Genomic DNA, 23226 nt, shown 5'->3' on the forward strand with positions numbered 1-23226 from the left:
ACTCAGAGAAGCTATGAGCTCTGCCGTGCAGGGCCACCCAAGATGGACAGGTCATAGTGGAGAGTTTTGACCAAACGTGATCCACCTGGAGCAGGAACCGGCAAGCCACTCCAGTATCCCTGCCAAGAAAACTCCATGGACAAAGACAACAGGCATATAAAAGTAGCACCTTAGAGGCCAACTAAGTTTGTTATTGGTATGAGCTTTTGTGTACATGCACACTTCTTCAGATACCTGCACACGAAAGCTCATACCAGTAACAAACTTAGTTGGTCTCTAAGGTGCTACTGGAAGGAATTGTTTTTATTTTGTTTTGACTACGGCAGACAAACCCGGCTACCTACCTGTAACTATAAATAAGCTATTCAGCTTACCTTCTTAAGGAAGCTGGTGGGGCTAGCCCAGGCATAGACAAACTCGGCCCTCCAGATGTTTTTGGGACTACAACTCCCACCATCCCTGACCACTGGTCCTGCTAGCTAGGGATGATGGGAGTTGTAGTCCCAAAACATCTGGAGGGCCGAGTTTGCCCATGCCTGAGCTAGCCAGACAGAGATGCCAGTCACCAAACTGGCATCCAGCAATCACCATATGGTCGCAATTAGACCCGTGCCAGTTGCAAAACACGCCTGGGGAGTTTCTAAAACTGGCTGCCCCCCTTTTAAATAGAGAATAGGTTCTTTCACATGCCGTGCCAGACCCAGGTACAAGGTGTCTCCTCACATGTTACAAGTATTTGTTGTACACCTCTTGATCTGTGTGGCTCACCTGTGCGTACACACAGGCACACAGACAGCACACTCACCAAACGTAACTTGTGAATAGATGGGTGAGCATGCAGCTCAATCATTGTGCACACCAGTCCTCGGATTGTGCACTCGTTGAATGTAACGTGTGAGCACTCCCACAGAGAGGGGCAGTTGAAGGTTAGCAACTGGGGCTGAAATCCTGCACAGTTAATCCCAGTGGGATTATACTGGTTTTGCTGCATTCAGAGTTTTAGCTCCCCTTCCGACTATAGAATTTGAACTCAGGTCCCTGGAGCCCGTGCGTCTGCCTGTGTCAAAGTTTCTGCCTTGTGTTGCTGATACAACACTTGTTCTCGTGAGATGCCCCTCATGTAACAGCAGGACCAAAGAAAACAAGCTTAAGATCGCGTTTTAGGAGATTTATGCCAAGTATTTGCTGGGGTCTCCCCAACCCCACCCCACCCCCTGCTCGCACCCCCCTATAAAAGCCCCCGCAGTTCCAGAGACTTTATGGCTATTCAGAAATGTTATTTCTCTCTCTCTCTCTCTCTCTCTCTCTCTCTCTCTCTCTCTCTCTCAACTTTCTGCTGCCTCTGGCTTTTAAAAGACGAAATCTGAGATTGCCATAAATCCAGCAGCCCAAAATCTCTGACTCCCGATAAAATCAGGATTGGATTTCTGCCGTTTTGTCACCCTGCTGATCTCCCGTCTTAGTCCTGCGGAGATTTCCCCCAGGGTCATGGTTTTTTCCCGCCTCCCTGGCCCCATCAAGCCCGTCAGAAGGATTCAGGGTTCAAGATGTTCATATCCCATTGTTTCCCTGACCCAAAGAAACCCGAGGCCAAGTGCATTAATAATAACAACATAGTATTATCTATTAAAGCTCTTGGAAATTTCCATCCGTGAATAAAGTTAATGGCTCTTGGGTATTGTTCATGTGTGCGTATACAGAATATCCGAGAGATCCATTACTTTATTTACAGATGGAAACTGTAAAGTGTCTTAATGGGCATTATTATAGGGGCGTGGATTCAGTCGCACACCAGCAAATATAGATTGTGCCGTTAAAGTGGATTTGGTGCCCTTGGAGAACATAATCACTTCTACCCCCCGCTTCACCAAAAAAATTGGGACCGTTTGCTGTAAGGAAAGTGACAGAGATACACACGGAAAAGTGCAGGCCGGCAATTGCTTGAGGCGACACCGGCTAGCCTCCCCAAACAAACCAGAAGGAATGCTCCATAGGCAGGCTGGGGTCTCTCTCAACAAAACCCTCCCATTCATGCAGAGACCAATTTGCACAACAGAACTTCCCTTCCCCCTCTCCCCCCCAAAAAACAGGGTTGGGGTTTTTCCAGAATTTGAACTCAGCTCCCTGGAGCCTGTGAGTCTGCCTTTGTCAGAGTTTCTGCCTTGTGCTGCTGATACAACACTTGTTTTTGTGAGATGCCCCTCGTGCAACAACAGGACCAAATAAAGCAAGTTTTAGATGGCGGTGCAGGGCTTGCAGAGGGAAGAGAAATTCTGTTGCACGAGGAGAAGTCTTTGCCCAACTGGGACTATTTCGGTGGATGTAGCTCCCTGTTAATAGTGTTTTATGGAAGGGGATTGTTTTACTGATGACTTGTAACTGTGTTACAGATGGACCCTAACTTAGACCAAGAGGTGTCTAAGGTGGGACCTTTTGCATGCAAAAGATGTGCTCCTCACTCGACTACATCCCTTCCTAGGAAATTCTCCTTTACTGATCAGATCATCTAGGCTAGTATTACCTACTCTGACTGCCAGCAGCTCCTCAGGCTTTCAGACAGGAGTCTCTCCCAGCCGTACCTTTAATAATAATAATAATAATAATAATAATAATAATATTTTTTTAATTCCATTAAATTCCTTTTTTAACTTTTATATGTTTTAGCTTTTTGCGTGTTGTTTTGAGTCCTGGTCTGGAAAAAAGATAGGGTAATAATAATACCTAGAGATTGATCCTGAAACGTGCAATTTGCGTGTGAGCTCCTGTGTTTATATCCACCTGTCTGCCTTTATTTCAGCAGCTATGTGTAACCCATTTAAAGGAATCAACAACAAATTGAAACTGATATTCCTTTTTATTTCCCCCTGACGCTTGTCTGCAGAAATGGACACTCAGTGCATGAGAGACTTCATTTATTCACAGAGAAAACCATCCAGATTCAGGCATCCATACGTGGAAAGCGGTTTCTACGTCACGAGCTGCTGGCGTTCAAACAGCTTTCAAACAGCCTTTATTTAAGCATCTGCATTTATGCCGAGGAGTTTCAAATCGCACAACTCTCAGAAGGCAGCGCCCACAACATCCTTAGACACGAAATATAATACATAAATATTCCAGGCCCTTGAAAAGGCATCTGTGACAGATAGCTGCGCTGTTATGTAAATCGTAAGAATATGCCGAACTTCTCTTAGAATTGCACTTTTCATTTGAGATTTTGCATTCCCACATTTTCCACAACCGTTCCTGCTTTGGCCATGCTCTCCACTGTTTGGCAAAGACCCTCCTTTCCAGCTGCTAATAAATTTGGTGCACACTCCTGAACTTTTGAGACTTACCTTGCCGTACGAAGCTAAGCAAACCATTTCAGTGTTTGCATACAGCAAAGATCTGTCCGCTCCCCTTTTCTAACCATTCCTTATAGGCTTGCTTATTTGTTTCTGGGGAATTTAAACTCTTGCCTTTCAACGGAGCAATTCCCAAGGCAGCTCGCAACGCGGTTCGTCATAAGGCATTCTTTGCTATCCCAGTGTCCTCCAGATGTTTTGTAATGAAACATCAAATTGACACATACAGTGAGGGGGAAAAGATATTTGATCCCCTGCTAAATTTGCCTGTTTGCCCTCTGACGAAGAAATGACCAGTCCATTAATTTTAATGGTAGGTTTATTGTAGCTGTGAGAGCCAGAATAACAACAGGAAAAACCCCAGAAACCCAGAAGACAAAAGTCAGAGATTGATGTGCATTGCAATGAGTGAAATAAGTATTTGATCCCTTTGCAAAAGATGACTTGGTACTTGGTGGCAAAACCCTTGTTGGCAATTACAGAGGTCAGACGTTTCTTGTAAGTGGCCACCAGGTTTGCACACATCTCAGGAGGCATCAAATTCTGTCTCTCACAGCTACAGTAATCCTACCATTAAAATTATGGACTGGTCATTTTTTCGTCAGAGGGCAAACGGGCAAATTTAGCAGGGGATCAAATACTTTCCCCCCCTTACTGTAGCCCCACACAACCGAGTGTCCCTTAGTCCCCTGGTCAATGGATGGGACCAGGGCTGTAAAATCCGTAGTAATGGAGAGACCAAAGTTCCTGCTTGCCTTTCCATTTCTTCTGATCCTGTAGGCTGTAGCCCATTTTGGGGGGTAGTGTGGGGACCTCGAGTCCTGGGGCAGGCATGTCTAGGTCCGATGACTCCCCAGGAACATTGGCTGGGTGGAAATATACAAGTGGGTCTGGCTGTCCTTGCCTCTCATCCGAGTAGACCCCAGGTCGAGGCAGGGCTGGGCCATGATATAACCCATCAAACGCCCTCCTCCTTCAGTGAGGTGCATCCTAAATATACCCAGTGGCCGGCGGCAGCATAGTGGGAAACAAATGGCTGCCTTTCAGAGGATTTCAGTATAATTGAATAACTGGGTGCACTCTTCCCACCTTGGGTCAAATCTACGCTTCCAGGTGGCATAAGAAAGCAGCAGAGATAGCGCAGGATAGTGCACACCCCGGAAATGATCTCTTTCAGCTTCTGCCTTCTGGAAGAAGGTCCAGGGTTATAAAGACTAGGACTAGCCGCCTTAGAAACAGTTTCTACCCAAATGCAATTCTGGTTTTAAATGCAGTGTAAGGAGTCTCTGTGGGAGTATACTGTATTTAAAAATGGGGTATCAGAGTTTTTAGGGCGCTAACCAGGCTGGGATAGCAGGCTTGTTGGGTTTTGAACGTTTTATGTAGATTTTTCAGTTTTGTTGTTCTGTATGGGACAATGACAATAAAGATTATCGTACCATATCGTATTCTTTAGCCATGATTCCTACTGTGCTGGGCCCGGGGGTAACCCATGAGACATGGTCCAGGACCAGTCCAGAATCTGAAGGTTCCGTCTAGGAGTCAGTCTGACAGGGCCAAGACAGGAAACCAGGCAAGGACAGGTACAGGATTTCAGGCAGGATCTGGCATACAGCAATGTTGCTCCTGCAACCTGGGGCGGGGTCTGACAGCCTTTTATCTTTGTCGTGGTAGTGGCCGGTCCTGATTCTCTTTTCTCACCTCCTCCTCTTTTCTCACCTTCTGGCGACTCACCTCCCTGTCTCGCCCGAAGGCGAGCACTCCTCCTACAAGTACTCAGGTCTCTCCTTCTCTCAGACCTGAGTCTCTGCAGCTCAGGTTTCTAGACCCAGGGGCCGCCTCAGCCTCCCCTGACCCAACTGGTAGTGGAGCAGCTGTAAGTGATGGCCCAGCTGGAGGCAACGAGGTCATCCCCACATCTGGAGCCAGGGCAGGCTCAGGCCCCTGTCTCGGCCCAGCTGGTGCTTGTTGCAGAGGAACCTGTGCAGACTGGGGCTCTTCGGGATCAGGCCCCAGACTAGGTTCAGATGAGGCAAAGGATCCGGTGTGGACTGAGACTCCTCTGGTTCCGAGTCCCAAGCCATCACACCTGCATTGCGGGGGTTGAGCTAGATGACCCCTGGGTGTATCTTTCACGATCCTAACGTGATTCCTAGTCACCTGGAGCTGCTCAGAAAATTAGGGCGGGGGGAAATTAAGGAGAAGGGACAGGCATTTGTTGACAGTAGGGGTGTGATGGGTCTAGGGTGGTGTGGTGGTGGGGAGATAGTGGGAGAGACCCAGTTTTTACCCCCAGGGAACTGGGTCCTAAGCAAGAAGCAGGCGAGATTTCCCTTGATCCCCCCCCCAAGTTATCTATATAACTTACAAATCTCTCCCTCTCTCTCTGCTCCCACCCTGCTTTTTAGCTAAACGGACACCCAGAGAGCAGCCTAGGAAGAGTCAGTGGGTGGAAGAGTAATTTACCTAGGAGATTATGCTGAGGGGGAAGAGAGATTGTCTTACTTTCTTGTCTGTGGGCTGAAGGTTGGGAAGGAAATTTGCCTCTTGTTTTTAACGAGGGCTGGCCCCCTCTCCCTGCATTTCCCTCTGATTGAAACGCTGGAGCGAAAGAGCCTTTTTTGGCTGCACGGAGGAGATTCTTGAAGATGGGGCTGGGGGGAGAGGAGCGAAGGAGCTGGTTGTCAAAACTGATCCTTCAATCAGCAGGGAACCTGCACAAGCTCTTTTTCTTTCACAGGGTATTTTTAGAGCCAAAAGGTTGCTGGGAGCACAGAAATCCAGAAGGGAAGTTCCCAGAAAATCACACTTTTTTTGACGTCCGGGTGGGTTTTCTGACTTGGGCCGCTGGGTGCCGATCTTGGCTGAGATGGTCATGTGTTTATGTCAGTGCTAATAAACTGTTTTGTTTTTTTAAAAAAAACAACCATCCCACAATGTGTAAAATTAGGACCAGTGGCAGAGTGCATCGTTGATTAATCATCTGCCTTTTATCTGATTGATTAAATTTAAATAAATTTGCATATTGCCCAAAACCCCTGTCGCTGCCTTCTTCGGATACTGGAGAAAGTGCGAGATAACTCACACCTTAAGCAAGCAGATGGTGCGACCTCAAAGCATGTTTACTCAGAAGTGAGCCCTACTGGGTTAAACGGGATTTACTCGCCGGTAGTATGTTTGAAATTACAGGCAATAGCAGCCAGTTGTTACTGGAAAGAAATGTTGTCTTGGATATTGTCATTCCCTGTTTCAGCTTCAGAAAATAAAAAAGGACCCTTAGATCTGAGATGCACCCTCCCTCTGGTCTGTAACTTGCCCGTTCCTTCTCTGAAGGATATAAAAGAGTCCTAGAATCATATAATTGTAGAGTCAAAATCGGTCCCAAGGGCCATCTAGGGCGAAGATGCTGTTTTTTTAGAGGGGAGCACCAGTCTCTGTGTTGACCAAGTGTTTGCTACTGCTTCTCAGTGTTAGAAACTCAGCTATATAAGCTAGGTGCAAAATGGCTCCTTAAGCCAGGCTGCCCCAATGGAATGTCAAGTTGCCATTTTGGGGCCAGATGTCTCGAAAGTTGTATTTTTCAGCACAGTGGTACCTTGGTACTCCAACGGCTTGGCTCCCGGACAAATCAGCTCCCAAACGCCGTAAACCCGGAAGTAAGTGTTCCAATTTGCAAACATTTTTTGGAAGCCGAACGTCTGACGCAACTTCCGCTTGAGTGCAGGAAGTTCCTGCAGCCAATCGGAAGCCATGCCTTGGTTTTTGAACCGTTTCAGGAGTAGAACAGACTCCCAGAATGGATTAAGTTTGAGAACCAAAGTGCCACTGTATTACTTTTGATTGTGCAGATAAAATATCACTGATAGAATTCTACAGGATGTGTTTTTAGTGTGTGAAAACAGTCACGTTCCAAGGATCCCCAGGCATGCATCTCCAGATGGTGGATATGTCAGGTGCCCAGACATCTTCACTTGGTTGCAAGCGGCCAATAGCCACTGCTTCTTCTGTAGAGATAGGTTTAACTCTTTGTTTGGGTTGGTTGGTTTTTAGTAACTAGTTACCATATTTTTTTAGGGGTCCCTTTATAGGGATGCAGGTGGCACTGTGGGTTAAACCACAGAGCCTAGGACTTGCCAATCAGAAGGTCGGCGGTTCAAATCCCCGCGACGGGGTGAGCTCCCGTTGCTCGGTCCCTGCTCCTGCCAACCTAGTAGTTCGAAAGCACGTCAAAGTGCAAGTAGATAAATAGGTACTGCTCCGGCGGGAAGGTAAACGGTATTTCTGTGTGCTGCTCTGGTTCGCCAGAAGCGGCTTAGTCATGCTGGCCACATGACCCGGAAGCTGTACACCGGCTCCCTCGGCCAATAAAGCGAGATGACCGCCGCAACCCCAGCGTCGTCCGCGACTGGACCTAATGGTCAGGGGTCCTTTAACTTACCGTATTTTTCACTCCATAAGACGCACCTTTTTCTTCCTAAAATGTAAGGGTAAATGTCTGTGCATCTTATGGAGTGAATGTCTGGTCCCTGGAGCTGAATTGCCCACCTGTAGTCTAAAGTTGAACATTCCTCTCTGCCATCTCATCTCCATCTCCGTCAGGTTGTTGGGTGGACCAAGCCTGGGTTTGCCTGGGAAAAGCCCAAATGTATGGAGGCTGCGTAGCCATCATTACTAAATGGGGCTTCATTGTTCAGGCGCAGTATATCTCTGAATATAGTGCTGAGGATGGAGAGAAAACAAGGAGCAAACGTGAGGATGGACAGGTTCGGTTTCACATTTTTCCACTCATGCAATTCTCCCCATTTTCACATCTGTGTTTCTGTGTGTATGGGGGGAAAAACACTCTTTGTGAAAATTCAGCTGCAGCTGCGTGAGAATCTCTCCTTACACATCTTTGTATGCAATTTTGCCTAATATACCCTCTTTTGCAAAGGATTTTCCCCTCCCTTTTATAATGTTTATTTGTTTGCTGCTTCCAGAAATACATGCATTTCTATGTATACTTAACTACAGTATGTGCATTTTTTGGCCAGGGAAGGTTGCGTTGCAAAATTCAGAACAATATAGATTTCCAAAAAAGAGAAGTTGTGTTTCATTCTTCCTGCTGTTCTGAAAGTGCGAATTAGACCTTTAAATGCGAACTGAATTAATTTTTCTCCCCCATCTCGAGTCAGGGCCAAAGCTCTTGAGGGCTTTTTTTATATAAATCAAAACCAGGATCTAGAGTTGCCAACTGATTATTTTTTTTAAGCATTAAAGGAAGGACAACAATAAAAAAAAAACTGGCTTGCATTTAACAGCAGCTTGATTCTCATGGAGATTAAATATGACCGTTTGTTAACAGCTGCAGATCAAGCTGTTGTGATATGCGAAGGGGCAGGTCAAGAACTTTGGCAGTTCTACCTGGGAGAGAATAAGGTGCAAATTCCGTTTACTCTGAACTTAAGTTGACTTCAGCGCTAAGCAAAGGCGCCTGAGACTGATGCATTGCCTCAGAAATTCGATAGGCGCTTTGGGGGGCAATTTTGGCTGGAGAAGTGGTGCAGGGGTTTACATCTAGCACGCATATAATTCCCCTTTTCCCCTAGGCTCACTTTAAATTCTGAAGCAACAGGGGAAGATCCAGTCCGCAAGCGCTTCTGGAATGTGTAAATTGACTCTGCCATCCCGGTAGGATTCCTGTTCCTTTTCGTAGCTGTGTGGCAGGCGGAAATTCTGCCAGGGAATTCTGCTGCAGGGAAAACAGTGCCTGTTCAATTTCTGCCTGGCAGGCTAATGATAAAGGCACAGGAAGCTCCGGCGGGAAAGGTGGCAACCGTTGCCACAACCTTGTGCAATAGTTGCTCCTGCGCCCACTTGAAATCCGGAGCCGTAAATATCTTCTCTCTGTTGGGCCGTCGGAATATCAGAGGCGGCCTTGCTCCCTTGGCCAACTTTCAAGAAGTCAAGGGACAAACAGAGGTGGTCCTGGTACCTTCACCTCGAAGACCATAAAAATCAGAGCCTGAGCACATTCCACAAAACCCACCCTGTGAAGGTTGCGTTTGACAGCCAGGAAGCCTTAAACCAGGCATGTCCTCCATTTCAGGGGCCTAATATGGTCTGCCGGTCTATTTAATTCAGCCCCTGTGGCAGTATATGTCCTGGGGCAGGCTTCCTCAACCTCGGTCCTCCAGATGTTTTGAGACTACAATTCCCAGCATCCCTGACCACTGGTCCTGCTAGCTAGGAATCATGGGAGTTGTAGGGCTGAGGTTGAGGAAGCATGTCCTGGGGTAAAATCCTTTAAAAAGCTAAAAAAAAAAAAAGCTCAGCAACATCAATCCTAAGAAAAGCGCAACAACTTTGGACTTTGGTTGGCCCTTGCGCATGTTCACTTCATCAAATCTGGCCCTCTTTGAAAAATGTTTGGGCACCCCTGCCTTAAACAAGTGTGGCTAACTTAATGGAACTGGATGTTTTGATTGGCTGCGCCTTTTCTTTTCAATAGCCTTCACTTTCCTCTGGAACATGGGCAGGGCAGGAATAAGTCACATGGAAGACGGAGCAAGCTTGTTTTCCACTGCTCCAGGGGCGAAGACCTGAACCAGTGGATTCAAAGGTCAAGAACGGAGATCCCGACTGAATATTAGGAAGAACTTTCTTTTCCCATTGGCCCATTGTGTAATTGATGGAGAAAGTGACTTCCTTACACACACACACAAAATCTTCTTTCCAACGAAGAGAGGGCAAGACAGACAAACATTTTCTCCACAAGTCAGGAGGGTGGTTTGTTGTGAAGATTCAGGGGATACACAGGCCCAGCTAGAAATGAGCCCCAAATTTCTCATATATTCTCTAGAAGCTCAGAGGGTTAGTCTACATTGGGGAGAGATCAGGCCCCTCGACTCTTGGGCAGAAGGGGATAGCATTGAATATATATTTGAGGGCGGCTGGCAGGCAAATGGGCTTCTTCTAAATTTTGCCCCTCAAACTGGAACGGTCTTCCCTCGGGAGGTTGTGGATGGTAAGAGTTGTTTGGCAGTGGAACTGTCTCCCTCGGAAGCTGGTGGGCTCTTCTTCCTTGGAGGTTTTTAAGCAGAGCTTGGATGGCCATTTGTCCTGGATGCTTGAGCTGAGATTCCTGCATTGCAGGGGGTTGGACTAGATGACCCTTGGAGTCCCCTCCGACCCAACAATTCTAGGATTGATGCGACCCAGAGGCCCAACCCCTCTTGATGTGGCCAGCGGGACTGGGAAGAATGCTAGCCATGGCTTCCCCAGCAACACAACGCATGCACAGTAGTGTCTGTTGCCCCACGGTTCCCTGCTTCTCTATGCATGCACAGTAAAGCAGGGGGGCCAACATAATGTGCTCCAGATGTTTATTTACTGCGTTTTTATTTTAACATTTGTATACCACCCTTCGGGATGCGGGTGGCGCTGTGGGTTAAACCACAGAGCCTAGGACTTGCTGATCAGAAGGTCGGCGGTTCGAATCCCCGCAATGGGGTGAGCTCCCATTGCTCGGTCCCTGCTCCTGTCAACCTAGCAGTTCTAAAGCACGTCAAAGTGCAAGTAGATAAATAGGTACCGCTCCGGCGGGAAGGTAAATGGCGTTTCCGTGCGCTGCTGGTTCGCCAGAAGTGGCTTAGTCATGCTGGCCACATGACCCGGAAGCTGTACACCGGCTCCCTTGGCCAATAAAGTGAGATGAGCGCCACAACCTCAGAGTTGGTCAAGACTGGACCTAATGGTCAGGGGTCCCTTTACCTTTACCTTTATACCACCCTTCATCCAAAGATCTCAGGGCGGCTATAGCACAAGAGGGCAGATTGCAGCATCTCCCTCATCCCTTCCAACTCTGCAATTCTATGATTCTAAGTGTGCAGTAGGATCTTCCCATTTTTGCTTTTTCCAAAGTTGGCAGGTACTCCACACCGTCTGTGACCAGAGCATAGGGCTGGTTCTGAGTTCGGGTTCTCAGGCCAGGTCCAGAGGGCTCCTGTGCGGCCCGGAGGGTCCTGTGTCGGGGCCTCTGCAAGGCCTTTTTATATATATTCTGCCTGTGCAACATCAGCGCTGATAAGAGCGAGAAAGCCCAGGCGACTCGGCTACACGGCACGCCAGGTTTTATTACAAGCTAGTCTGAGCTCTGAGCTGAAGGTCTCCCAGGAGAGAGCTTGTTTCCTTTCCAAAGTCATCACCGCTCTAAGCGGTGGAACAAAATTCAGCATTCAAAGTGCAAGGCAGGCTGCACAGTGGCCTCTTCGAAACAGAGCGTTTTGAGTAAAATTATATAAATAGGGGAGCAGCTCATATTCTTTTCCCTTTTTTTTCTAGTAAAGCCGAGGTGTTTCTAGGCTTGATTTGAAACTGCTCTCTGTGCTTTGGAGACGCAGCGTCTTCAAAGTCATTATTATTATTTATTAAATTGGGTTACAGCCCTTTATCCGAAGGTCACAGTTCACAACGTCAAAATGCAAAATATGAAAATGAAAAGCTGACTTCCGCGTAACAGTTTGTTGTGGACTCTGTGCCTCTCTAAGCGTGGCGGAAAGGGGGGGCTGACCACCTCCCTTGCTTACAAGAGACCTCCGGTACAATCCCCTCCAGTCTAGGTGTGGCTGGGAAAACTTCTGCCACTCCGTGTAGACATTGCTAAGCTAGATGGACCCAATGGTCTGATTCTGTATAAGGCAGCTTATACCAAAAACAGAAAAATCTCCCCAATATTCCCAGCATGGTTCTCCTCTTAAGGCCTTTTGCAGTCCTGGTGTTCTATGAGAAGGAATTTTGGGGGGAATCCCAAAGAGAACGTTCCTTTTTCTCGAAAGGGCTTTTCAGCTGCAAGATCGAGTGTGAAGGAAAAAGGAAGGAGGTTTTCTAAGAAGCTGCCCTCTCGGGTGAATGTCAGCCGATCGCTTTCTGCAGACACTATAGAGACTTTCAGGCTTGCTGTCCTTCTCTTCCACCCAACTCCCCGCCTCACCGCAACCTCTGACAGTTGATTTGAAAAGTGGTCTGGCAGACAGCAGCACACGGCCTGACAATCTCTGATCTCCCTTCTCCTTTTCTAAGGCACATTTATTGCAAGTTGGTTTGTATTCTGGGCACTAGAGAGACAGCTGCACAAAGGTGGGACCCATAACCTCTTAAGACACTCCTCGCCCTCCAAAAAAATTTTGGACTACAACTCCCATCAGCTCCAGAGAAGCATGCAAGATGCCAGCTTTGCGGAAGGCCACTTCCAAGGGGACCAGCTGATCAGCTGCAACCCACACATGCAGGTTGCTGATGTGTGGGGCTGAAGTCTACATCCCAGTTTACATTTCTGCATTGCAGCGGGTTGGACTAGATGAGCTTTGGGGGTCCCTTCCAACTCCACAATTATTCTGTGATTCTATGCACATCGTTTCTTTTGTGCTATTGTCATAGTCGTCACCTTCTCCTCTTCTGCTATTATAACAACTTCCACATACAGTATAAAGCACAATCTTGCAAGAGGCTCCACTGATTTGGGTTGGATTGTTTGGCAAATGCTCAGATCTTTTCCACTGATATAAAGGGTTTATAAATAATAATAATAATAATTTTATTATTTATACTCTGCCCATCTGGCTGGGTTTCCCCAGCCACTGTGGGCGGCTCCCAGCAAAATAAAACATCAAACACAATAAAACATCAACCGTTGAAAACTTCCCTGTACAGGGCTGCCTTCAGGTGTCTTCTAAAAGTCAGGTAGTTGTTTATTTCCTTGACATCTGACAGGAGGGCGTTCCACAGGGCGGGCGCCACCACCGAGAAGGCCCTCTGCCTGGTTCCCTGTAACTTGGCTTCTCACAGTGAGGGAACTGCCAGAAGGTCCTCGGAGCTGGACAGTGTCCGGGCAGAACGATGGGGGGGGGGGGAGACGCTCCTTCAGGTCTACTGGACCAAGGCCATTTAGGGCTTTCAAGGTCAGCACCAGCACTTTGAATTGTGCTCAGAAATGCACTGGGAGCCAATGTAGGTCTTTCAAGACCGGTGTTATGTGGTCTCGGCGGCCGCTCCCAGTCACCAATCTAGCTGCCACATTCTGGGTTAGTTGTAGTTTCCAGTTCACCTTCAAAGGTAGCCCCACGTAGAGCGCATTGCAGTAGTCCAAGCAGGAGATAACCAGAGCATGCACCACTCTGGCGAGACAGTCTGCGGGCTTTGACCTGCGCCTCCATGGACAGCTGTGAATCCAGAATGACTCCCAGGCTGCGCACCTGGTCCTTCAGGGGCACAGTTGCCCCATTCAAGACCAGGGAGTCCTCCACACCTGCCTGCCTCCTGTCCCCCAAAAACAATACTTCTGTCTTGTCAGGATTCAGCCTCCATCTGTTAGCCATCATCCATCCTCTAACCACCTCCAGACACTCACACAGGACATTCACCACCTTCACTGGTTCTGATTTAAAAGAGAGATAGAGCTTCATCCCAACTGGACTGAGCTCAGAGAGTGAGATCACAAATATGAGAGCCATTGATTGCATTATTTGATATTGGTTTGCAATGTGCTTTTAATGCTGAGCTTGTGCGAAAACTATTTCCAGTCCGAATGGGATATGTTCAGGTTTAAAAATGTGGCCAGTCAGTATATAAGAACCGAGCTCAGTTTTAGGGTCTTGCTTATAAATGCACCAGCAGCCATATACCTGGCATTGCTTGGGAAGTCTAAGAAACCAAAAAAACCAGGGAGTTTTGAAATTTGTGGTTAAAATCAGCACAGTTTTGAAAGGTTCAGTCTGCTGTCTTGATGCCAAGTGGCATCCAATTCTACCCAAGCAGATAAAAACCCGCTTCTTAATCTCTGGAGCCATGGAATTGAAGAGTTGGAAGGCACCCCAGTGATCATCTAGTCCAACCCCCTGCAATCAAGGAATCTTACTTTTGTTGGCATCTGTCTGTCTCGAGAGACAATTGAAGGGTGCGCCATCAGGGGGTGAAGTCAAACAATTAGAGAATTACAACACCTGCTGTGACTGTAGAGACCGATACAGGAGAGACATGTTTTATTGCAGGTGTGGCAGATAAAGGGGTCAGTAGGCAGTAATCACAGCTCCAAAATGCCTGGACGATGGCCATGCCCGCTCCATTGGCAAGCCTCCAATGAAGGAGAGTCTACTGTCTTCCCAGGTGGTCTGTTCCACGGTTGAACAGCTCTTACCGTCATGCAAAATTTGGTTGTGATATCTTAAGAGGTGCCCATCTGCCTTGCAAACAAACTTTCCAAAATACTTAATAGATTAGCATGCACGGAGCCGGCCGTGTCACAGCAATGAGTTGGACAGGCGTAGGGTATCTGAATATGGTTTTCCCAGCAGTGATGTATGAAAGTGAGAGCTGGACCACTCTCTCTGATCGCTGAAGAATTGATGCTTTTGAATTCTGGTGCTGGAGGAGACTCTTGAGAGTCCCATGGACTGCAAGAAGATAAACCTCTCCATTCTGAAGGAAATCAGCCCTGAGTGCTCACTGGAAGGACAGATCGTGAAGCTGAGGCTCCAAGACTTTGGCCACCTCATGAGAAGAGAAGACTCCCTGGAAAAGACCCTGATGTTGGGAAAGATGGAGGGCACAAGGAGAAGGGGACAACAGAGGACGAGATGGCGGGACAGTGTTCTCGAAGCTACCAGCATGAGTTTGACCAAACTGCGGGAGGCAGTGGAAGACAGGAGTGCCTGGCGTGCTCTGGTCCAGGGGGTCACGAAGAGTCGGACAGGACTCAACGTCTAAACAACCTGGCCTTTTAAATGTGTGGGGAGGATGTGTTGGTTTCTTTTAATGCATGTTGCATTTTTATTTTGCAAACCGCCCTGTGATCTTGAAATGAAGGGTGTTCATATGCTTTTAATAACAGGGTCCACCTTCTATCCCTACAAGGTGCCGCTCCAAAGAGGTGCCACCCGCTGCCTCTCAAGGCCTGAGTTCCCAGAGTCCTCTTCACTTTCCATGCACATGAATTAACCGTTGCAGCTACAATGCCACAAACGTGCGCGCTTCATTCATCCTCAGGAATGCACCTGCCCCCAGGTGCCTGCAGTTGCAGTGCGTGGCCAAAAGGAGGCGCCAGTCAAACGTGTGGTTGAATTCGGGGGGGGGGGGTAGAAGCTTGGTGACACCTTAATTCGTCCAGGGCCTGGATGTCTCCAGGTTGCGATATTTGGCAGTGCCTGGCTCCACGGGTAGCCAAGCTCCCGCACTGCGGTGTGCAGAACCAGGCCACCTGGCCTGGCATACGTCCCCCATCCCCTGGCAGTTTGCCCCGTCACGTGGCAGCCATGCCTTCAACAGAGACGTCTGGCGTATTTGTTTCAGCCTGGGGGAGCAGTGGCAGGAGGTGGCTGCACCTGTTGGACTTCTGCCTGCCGTGCGCTGAGAGAAGGGAGCATGATAGAAACCTGAAGGAGCGTCTCCACCTCCATTGTTCTGCCCGGACACTGAGGTCCAGTGCCGAGGGCCTTCTGGCAGTTCCCTCCCTGCGAGAAGCCAAGTTACAGGGAACCAAGCGGAGGGCCTTCTTGATAGTGGCACCCGCCCTGTGGAATTCCCTCCCACCAGATGTCAAAGAGAAAAACAACTCCCAGACTTTTAGAATACTTTTAGAAGGCAGCCCTGTTTAGGGAAGCTTTTAATGTTTAATAGGTTATTGTATTTTAGTGTTCTGTTGGAAGCTGCCCACAGTGACTGGGGAAACCCAGCCAGATGGGCGGGGTATAAATAAATTATTATTATTATTATTATTATTATTATTATTATTATTATTATTACCTTAACCTCCGCTTTGCCCGTGTGAACTGGGGCTGAGATTCTGTTCCCGAGGGACAGTGCTTCCTGCAGTTGGCAGAACAAGCCAACAGGTGGCATCCTTTTATCAAGTGTGCCCAGGGACGATATTTGGAGGGTCGGGTTTTGATGGGGTCAGTGACATAATCTGAGGAGCCTTGCCCTTGCCCCTGAGGGTCTGGACTGTGCCTTCTCCAAGAAGGGAGTAAGGCCCCAATGCCCCCTCCCACAAAAAAAGAACCTTGCTGTGCCATTACTAGACAGAAAATCAACCAAGGAAGCTTTCATCTTCCCCATCCATCATCCTTTTACTACAGTGGTTCTCCAAGGGTGTGGCAGGAGAGGGTTGCAAGCGCAGAGGGAAATTTCAAGGACGATCAAAGGAACAACCAAACATTTCAGTGTTGTATAGTTTAGTAGCTATTTTATTTTATTTGCAGAATATGGATAGCTATCTTTTCCAAAGGAGAGCAAAAGAATCAAGTGAAACTGGGGACCAGCCTAGTTGTGTTTTCCAACGTATTTCTTATCAGTTAAGAAATTCAGTGTGGCACGAGCAATTTTTATCTTATTTTTTTATAATTTTTATTAAATTTTCTGTTTTACAATTTAGAATACTTGTTTAAACACCTTTAAAATATCAGTGACTTCCCCCCTTCTCTTTCCATGGTTCATTTTGCATATCATAAATCCCGACATATTTTACACAAATTATACCATTCAGTATTCCTTTATTACATCCATCAGAACTTTTTTACGCTGTTGAATTTATCTTAACGCTGCCCACGTTTTCAAGTGCACACAGTTCCCCCCATGTATTCAATAAACGTTTTCCAGTCTTCTCCAAACGTTATGTTCTTCTTGCTCTCTTATTCTATATGTTAAGGCTGTAATCTGCGCATTTTCCGTCAGCTTAAGTTGCCAATCTTCTTCGGTTAGGACCTTGCTCGTTTTCCATTTGGGGACTAACGAAACACGGGCTGCAGTAGTGGCATACATAAATAACGTTTATGAGCAATTTTTTATCTGCGTGCCCCAGAGGAAAAAAAGTTTGAGAATCACTGTATTACTACGACACTTCAATAAAACCATGCACAATAGATATTTATTTGTTCATTCACAATAAATATTTATTTGTTCATTCATTTAAAAAACCCCAGATTTCTTTATTTCTTTATTGTGTTTCTACCCCATCGTCCAAGGAGCTGAAGGTGGTATTGCGTCTCTCTCCACCTCCTCATTCAGTCCCAACAACAACCCTACGAGGTAGGCTAGGCGGAAAAGCTTTGACTGGCCCAAGGTCCGGCAGGCACTAGGTTGGCGAAGGCTGGCATAGATATCCCCATATCCTGCTCTCCCTTTCATTTAGGCTTGTGGGGGGCTGGTGGCAGGGAAGGGGGCTTCTGGCTGGAGTTTCCGCCTCTCCTGACCGGCTTCTCCTTTCCGTCTCTCCCTCGCAGTGGCGTTGGGCTGGCTCGGGCCCATTTTGAGAAGCAGCCTCCGTCCAACCTCAGGAAATCCAACTTTTTCCACTTCGTCTTGGCCATGTACGACCGGCACGGGCAGCCTGTGGAGATCGAGAGGACGTCTTTCATCGACTTCGTGGAGAAGGACAGGGTATGGAGCCAATCGGGTTGCGCGGTCGTTTCTCTCCTCCCCCCCCACCCCCCCACAAAAAAAAACCAACCCTCAAGAGGTCAGATTTGAGGCATCATATCCACATGGCCGCAACCATGGAATGGACTCCAACTACAATTCTGTTATTCCCTTGGAAGGTTGTGGGCTCTCCTTCCTTGGAGGTTTTTAAGCAGACGGCCATCTGTCATGGATGCTTCAGCTGAGATTCCTGCAATGCAGGGGGCTGGACTAGTTGATCCTCAGGGTTCCTTTCAACTCTACAGTTCTATGATTCTGTGAACCGTGTCCCTCCCCTACTCATGCTCACCTCCGCCATACAATGGAAGTTGACCTCTGGGGCCTTTCCAGAAACCAAGATGGCGGCCCCCAGGGCCATGGGTTCAACGCCATTGGATGGGGCGCTGTGGCTCCAGACCTGGATAGAGTGCCCAGGTGCAATGGGGGGACAGCTGTAGGGCTGAGGACTTAGAAGTGGGAATTTCAGCTTTCCCAGTGATTGGTTCAAAATCAGCAAGTCTGAACCTCACCCCTGCTGTGGTCGTGGCCTGGCTATCTTAGTCTCACTGCCCACCCCTATGCAATTTGAGAATAACAGTACCACTACTACTACTACTACTACTACTACTACTACTAATAATAATAATAATTTATTACTTATACCCCACCCATCTGGCCGGGCCTCCCCAGCCACTCTCGGTGGCTCCGGCGGGAAGGCCTCCGGCGGGAAGGTAAACGGCGTTTCCGTGCACTGCTCTGGTTCGCCAGAAGCGGCTTAGTCATGCTGGCCACATGACCCGGAAGCTGTACGCCGGCTCCCTCGGCCAATAAAGCGAGATGAGCACCGCAGCCCCAGAGTCGGCCATGACTGGACCTAATGGTCAGGGGTCCTTTACCTTTTTAAACATTAAAAACTTCCCACCTTTCAGAGTTATTGTGAAGGACTCCTAAGATAATGTGTGCAAACTGCTTTGCATATTCTCAAAAATCGACTTCTTCTGATGGTGAGACGGATGTAAGAATAAATTGGCTTTTTCTTTATTTCTTCAAATATTTCATAGAATCGGAGAATTGTAGAGTTGGAAGGGAACACGAGGGTTATCTAGTCCAACCCCCTGCAATGCAGGAATCTTTTTCCCCAACATGGGTTTCGAACCCACAACCCTGAGATTAAGAATCTCGTGCTCTACCAACTGAGCTTCTCCTAGCATTGATTCATCATATTTTGATCCTGCCTTTTCTCCACGGCACCTTTCGTTGTTTGCCTCCAAACTTTATCCTCACATCGATCCTGCGATGTAGGCAAGGCAAAAAGTCAGGGGTCTCACGGCTGGCAGATGATTCGAATCCGGGTCTCGCTACTGCAAGATGGCAGAGAGTCTTAAGCTACGGCGTGTGTTTTCAAAATAATATTTTGTCCTTTTCTTTCAGGAGCAGACAGGAGAGAAAACCAACAATGGCATCCACTACCGGTTACAGCTTTTGTACAGTAACGGTAAGGAGCGTTATATAATAATAATAATTTATTATTTATACCCCGCCCATCTGGCTGGGCTTCCCCAGTCACTCTGGGTGGCTTCCCAAAAAAATATTAAAATACTGTAATACATCAAACATTAAAAGCTTCCCTAAACAGGGCTGCCTTCAGATGTCTTCTAAAAGTCTGGTAGTTGTTGGTCTCTTTGACATCTGGTGGGAGGGCGTTCCACAGGGCGGGTGCCACTACCGAGAAAGCCCTCTGCCTGGTTCCCTGTAGCTTTGCTTCTTGCAATGAGGGAACCGACAGAAGGCCCTCGGCACTGGACCTCAGTGTCCGGGTAGAACGATGGGGGTGGAGACGCTCCTTGAGATATACTGGACCAAGGCCGCTTAGGGCTTTAAAGGTCAGCACCAACACTTTGAATTGTGCTCAGAAACGTACTGGGAGCCACTGAAGATCTTTCAGGACCGGTGTTATATGGTCTTGGCGGCCGCCCCCAGTCCCCAGTCTAGCTGCCGCATTCTGGATTAATTGCAGTTTCCGGGTCACCTTCAAAGGTAGCCCCACATAGAGCACATTACAGTAGTCCAAGAGGGAGATAACCAGAGCATGCACCACTCTGGTGAGACAGTCTATAGGCAGGAAGGGTCTCAGCCTGCGTACCAGACAGAGCTGGGAGACAGCTGCCCTGGACACAGATTTGACTTGTGCCTCCATGGACAGCTGCGAGTCCAAAATGACTTAGCGTTGCTGGCTAATTCGCTATGTTTGCATGGCGTTTTTTCAGGGGGACCCAGAAAGCAGATGACTTAAAACAATTAAAACTAGCCTCCTCCGCTTGATGCCCTGTATATATTTCAAAACACAATTCCCAATATTATTATTACCTGCGCTTCACCCTAAGATCCCAGGGCGGGTGACGTCAATTTAAAAAACACCATCGATAATAAAGCACAATATGTTTTTTTTAATGCATAAAAAAAATCAGTGTAAAACAACTTAAAATTTCATAACTGATTGCAAAAAGAGCTGCATCATCCAGAAGCTGTGCAATGAAGCTGCCAGGCCCACTTCTGTGGGGAGTTCCTCAGATTAGGGGCCACCACAGAAAGACCCTCTTCCCCCACCCCCAGGCCACCACTACCACCCCGAACCTCTGGGGGCAGAGGAACTACTAAGAGCTCCCCCTGCCGATCTTAGTACCCGAGAGGGGATTTAGGAAAGGAAAGGGGCGTCTCTCAGGTATTTGGGGCCTCAGTTGTTTAGCCGCTTGAATTGGACCCAGGAATCATCCCTGACTACAACTCCCATCATGCAGAGTGTGGAGACGTAGGCATGCAAAAAAGCAGCCCTCTTTGCTCCAGCAAAGTTGCTGCATCCATTCACTGCACTAAGCAGGGGTCCTCCAAGTGGCTTGGACTACAATGCCCATCAGCCATCATGCGAGCTCCAAGTTTAGGCTTTTCAGAGTCTCTTAAGTACCCATTCAAGGCTCAGCCCTCACCGGCTCACATATCATTAGAAAAGAATCACGGTTAGATAACCATCATTGCAGACGGATGCAAGTAGTTTAGTTTTATTTCATTCTCGGTAGTATCGCCCGCCCTGTGGAACGCCCTCCCACCAGATGTCAAGGAAATAAGCAGCTATCTTATTTTTAAAAGACATCTGAAGGCAGCCCTGTTTAGGGAAGTTTTTAATTTTTGATGCTGTATTGATTTTAACACTAGATTGGCAGCTGCCCAGAGCGGCTGGGGAAACTCAGCCAGATGGACAGGGTATAAATAATAAATTATTATTATTATTATTATTATTATTATTATTATTATTATTATTATTATTATTATTATTATTTCATACCTTTTCCCCCTCTAAGGCAGTTGTCCTCTCTCCTCATTGAACCCCAGAAACAACCCTGTGAGCATAGCTGTCAACTTTTCCCTTTTCTTGCGAGGAATCCTATTCGGAATAAGGGAATTTCCCTTAAAAAAAGGGAAACGTTGGCAGCTAGGCCTGTGAGGTAGTTGAGGGGCAGCGGCTGGGCCCAAGGGCTCCCAGTGAGCTCCCTTCATGGCCGAGCGGGGATTTGAACCCAGATCCTCGTCCGACACTCTAACCGCTGCACCACACCAGAGTTGTTGGCCGGTTGTGCCAAACTTCGCCACCTCTTCTCCCCCCCCCCCGCCCCAATTTTGGGACTGGCATTGTCCCTGTGCTACCATTTTGAAAGCAGAGGGCCTCTGTGATTTTCAGCCAGGGGATAGGAAGTTCCAGAACGGAAGAGACAAACATTCCTCTCGCTTTTCTTCCTCGCAGGACTTCGGACGGAGCAGGACCTCTATGTGCGGTTGATCGACTCCATGTCCAAGCAGGTAACAGCCTCCAGTGAAAGTGTGGGAGGGTCTCGGGGAGGTACAAGAGCCATCTTGGAATATCTCGTGGAAGATGGAAAAAGCTTGTTTTCTCTTGGTCTGGAGAGGAGGACTCGAACCCATGGCTTCAAGTTGCAAGAAAGGAGATTCCGACTAAGCCTCAGGAAGGAATTTCTGACAGCAAGAGCTGTTTGACAGTGGAAGGGACTCCCTTGGAAGATGGACTCTCCTTCCTTGGAGGATTTTCAGCAGAGGTTGGGTGGCCAGCTGTCAGGGATGCTTGAGCTGAGATTCCTGCATTGCAAGGGGTTGGACTAGATGACCCTTGGGGTCCCTTCCAGCTCCATAGTTCTATGATTTGGAAGGAAGGAAGGAGAGGAAGAGAGAGGGGGGGGGGGAGAGGGGGAGAGAGAGAGAGAGAGAGAGAGAGAGAGAGAAAGAAAAAAAGGAAGGAAGGAAGGAAGATGATAGACAGATGATGATAGATAGATAGATAGATATAGATAGATAGATAGATAGATAGATAGATAGATAGATAGATAGATAGATGATAGATAGATAGATAGATAGATAGATAGATAGATAGATAGATAGATGATAGATAGATGATAGAGAGAGAGAGAGAGAGACAGACAGAAGAGGGAGGGAGGGAGGGATGATAGATGATAGATAGATAGATAGATAGATAGATAGATAGATAGATAGATAGATGATAGATAGATAGATAGATAGATGATAGATAGATAGATAGATAGATAGATATAGATAGATAGATGATAGATAGATAGATAGATAGATAGATAGATGATAGATAGATAGATAGATGATAGATAGATAGATAGATGATAGATAGATAGATAGATAGATATAGATAGATGATGATGATAGATGATAGATAGATAGATAGATATAGATAGATAGATGATAGATGATAGATAGATAGATAGATAGATAGATAGATAGATAGATGATAGATAGATAGATAGATAGATAGATGATAGATAGATGATAGATAGATAGATAGATAGATAGATAGATAGATAGATAGATATAGATAGATAGATAGATAGATAGATAGATAGATAGATAGATGATAGATAGATTAGATAGATATAGATAGATAGATAGATAGATAGATAGATAGATAGATAGATAGATAGAAGAGGGAAGGAAAGAAGGAAGGAAGGATAGATTGATGATAGATGATAGATGATAGATAGATAGATAGATAGATAGATAGATAGATAGATAGATGATAGATATAGATAGATAGATGATAGATAGATAGAGATAGATAGATAGATAGATAGATAGATAGATAGGAAGGGAAAGAAAGAAAAAGAAAGAAAGCTTGAGGAAGATGTGATAGGTGGATCTCAGTTTTGTCCCAGGAACAAAATCAGCATCAAAGTTGGTTAGCTTCCAGCCCTCCCCTCCCGAGGGGGAGCCCAAGGGAGGTAAATCCCAAACTGGGAGATGCTTCATTAAGCTTCACCATCATTAATCAACACCATTAGGCGGGGGAGGCTTTGTTAGCTCTGGTGCTGATGGGCTGGGAGCCTCTGCTGCTTAGCACCTGTTTAGCACACGCAAATACACCCAG

General features: G+C 47.1%; 1 protein-coding gene across 3 annotated transcripts in view; it reads left to right on the forward strand.

The window, feature by feature from the left end:
* Positions 1–23226, forward strand: part of LOC114604319 (transcription factor COE1-like) — a 97451-nt gene that overhangs the window by 17033 nt on the left and 57192 nt on the right. For all 3 annotated transcript variants that reach the window (XM_028744352.2, XM_028744350.2, XM_028744351.2), the window contains exons 3-5: positions 17597–17753; positions 19203–19266; positions 21568–21623. In XM_028744352.2, coding sequence (XP_028600185.2) covers positions 17597–17753; positions 19203–19266; positions 21568–21623 — 277 coding nt within the window. The remainder of the gene's footprint in view (positions 1–17596; positions 17754–19202; positions 19267–21567; positions 21624–23226) is intronic.

This window comes from Podarcis muralis, chromosome 9 (genome assembly GCF_964188315.1).
Source record: "Podarcis muralis chromosome 9, rPodMur119.hap1.1, whole genome shotgun sequence".
Lineage (NCBI taxonomy): Eukaryota > Metazoa > Chordata > Lepidosauria > Squamata > Lacertidae > Podarcis > Podarcis muralis.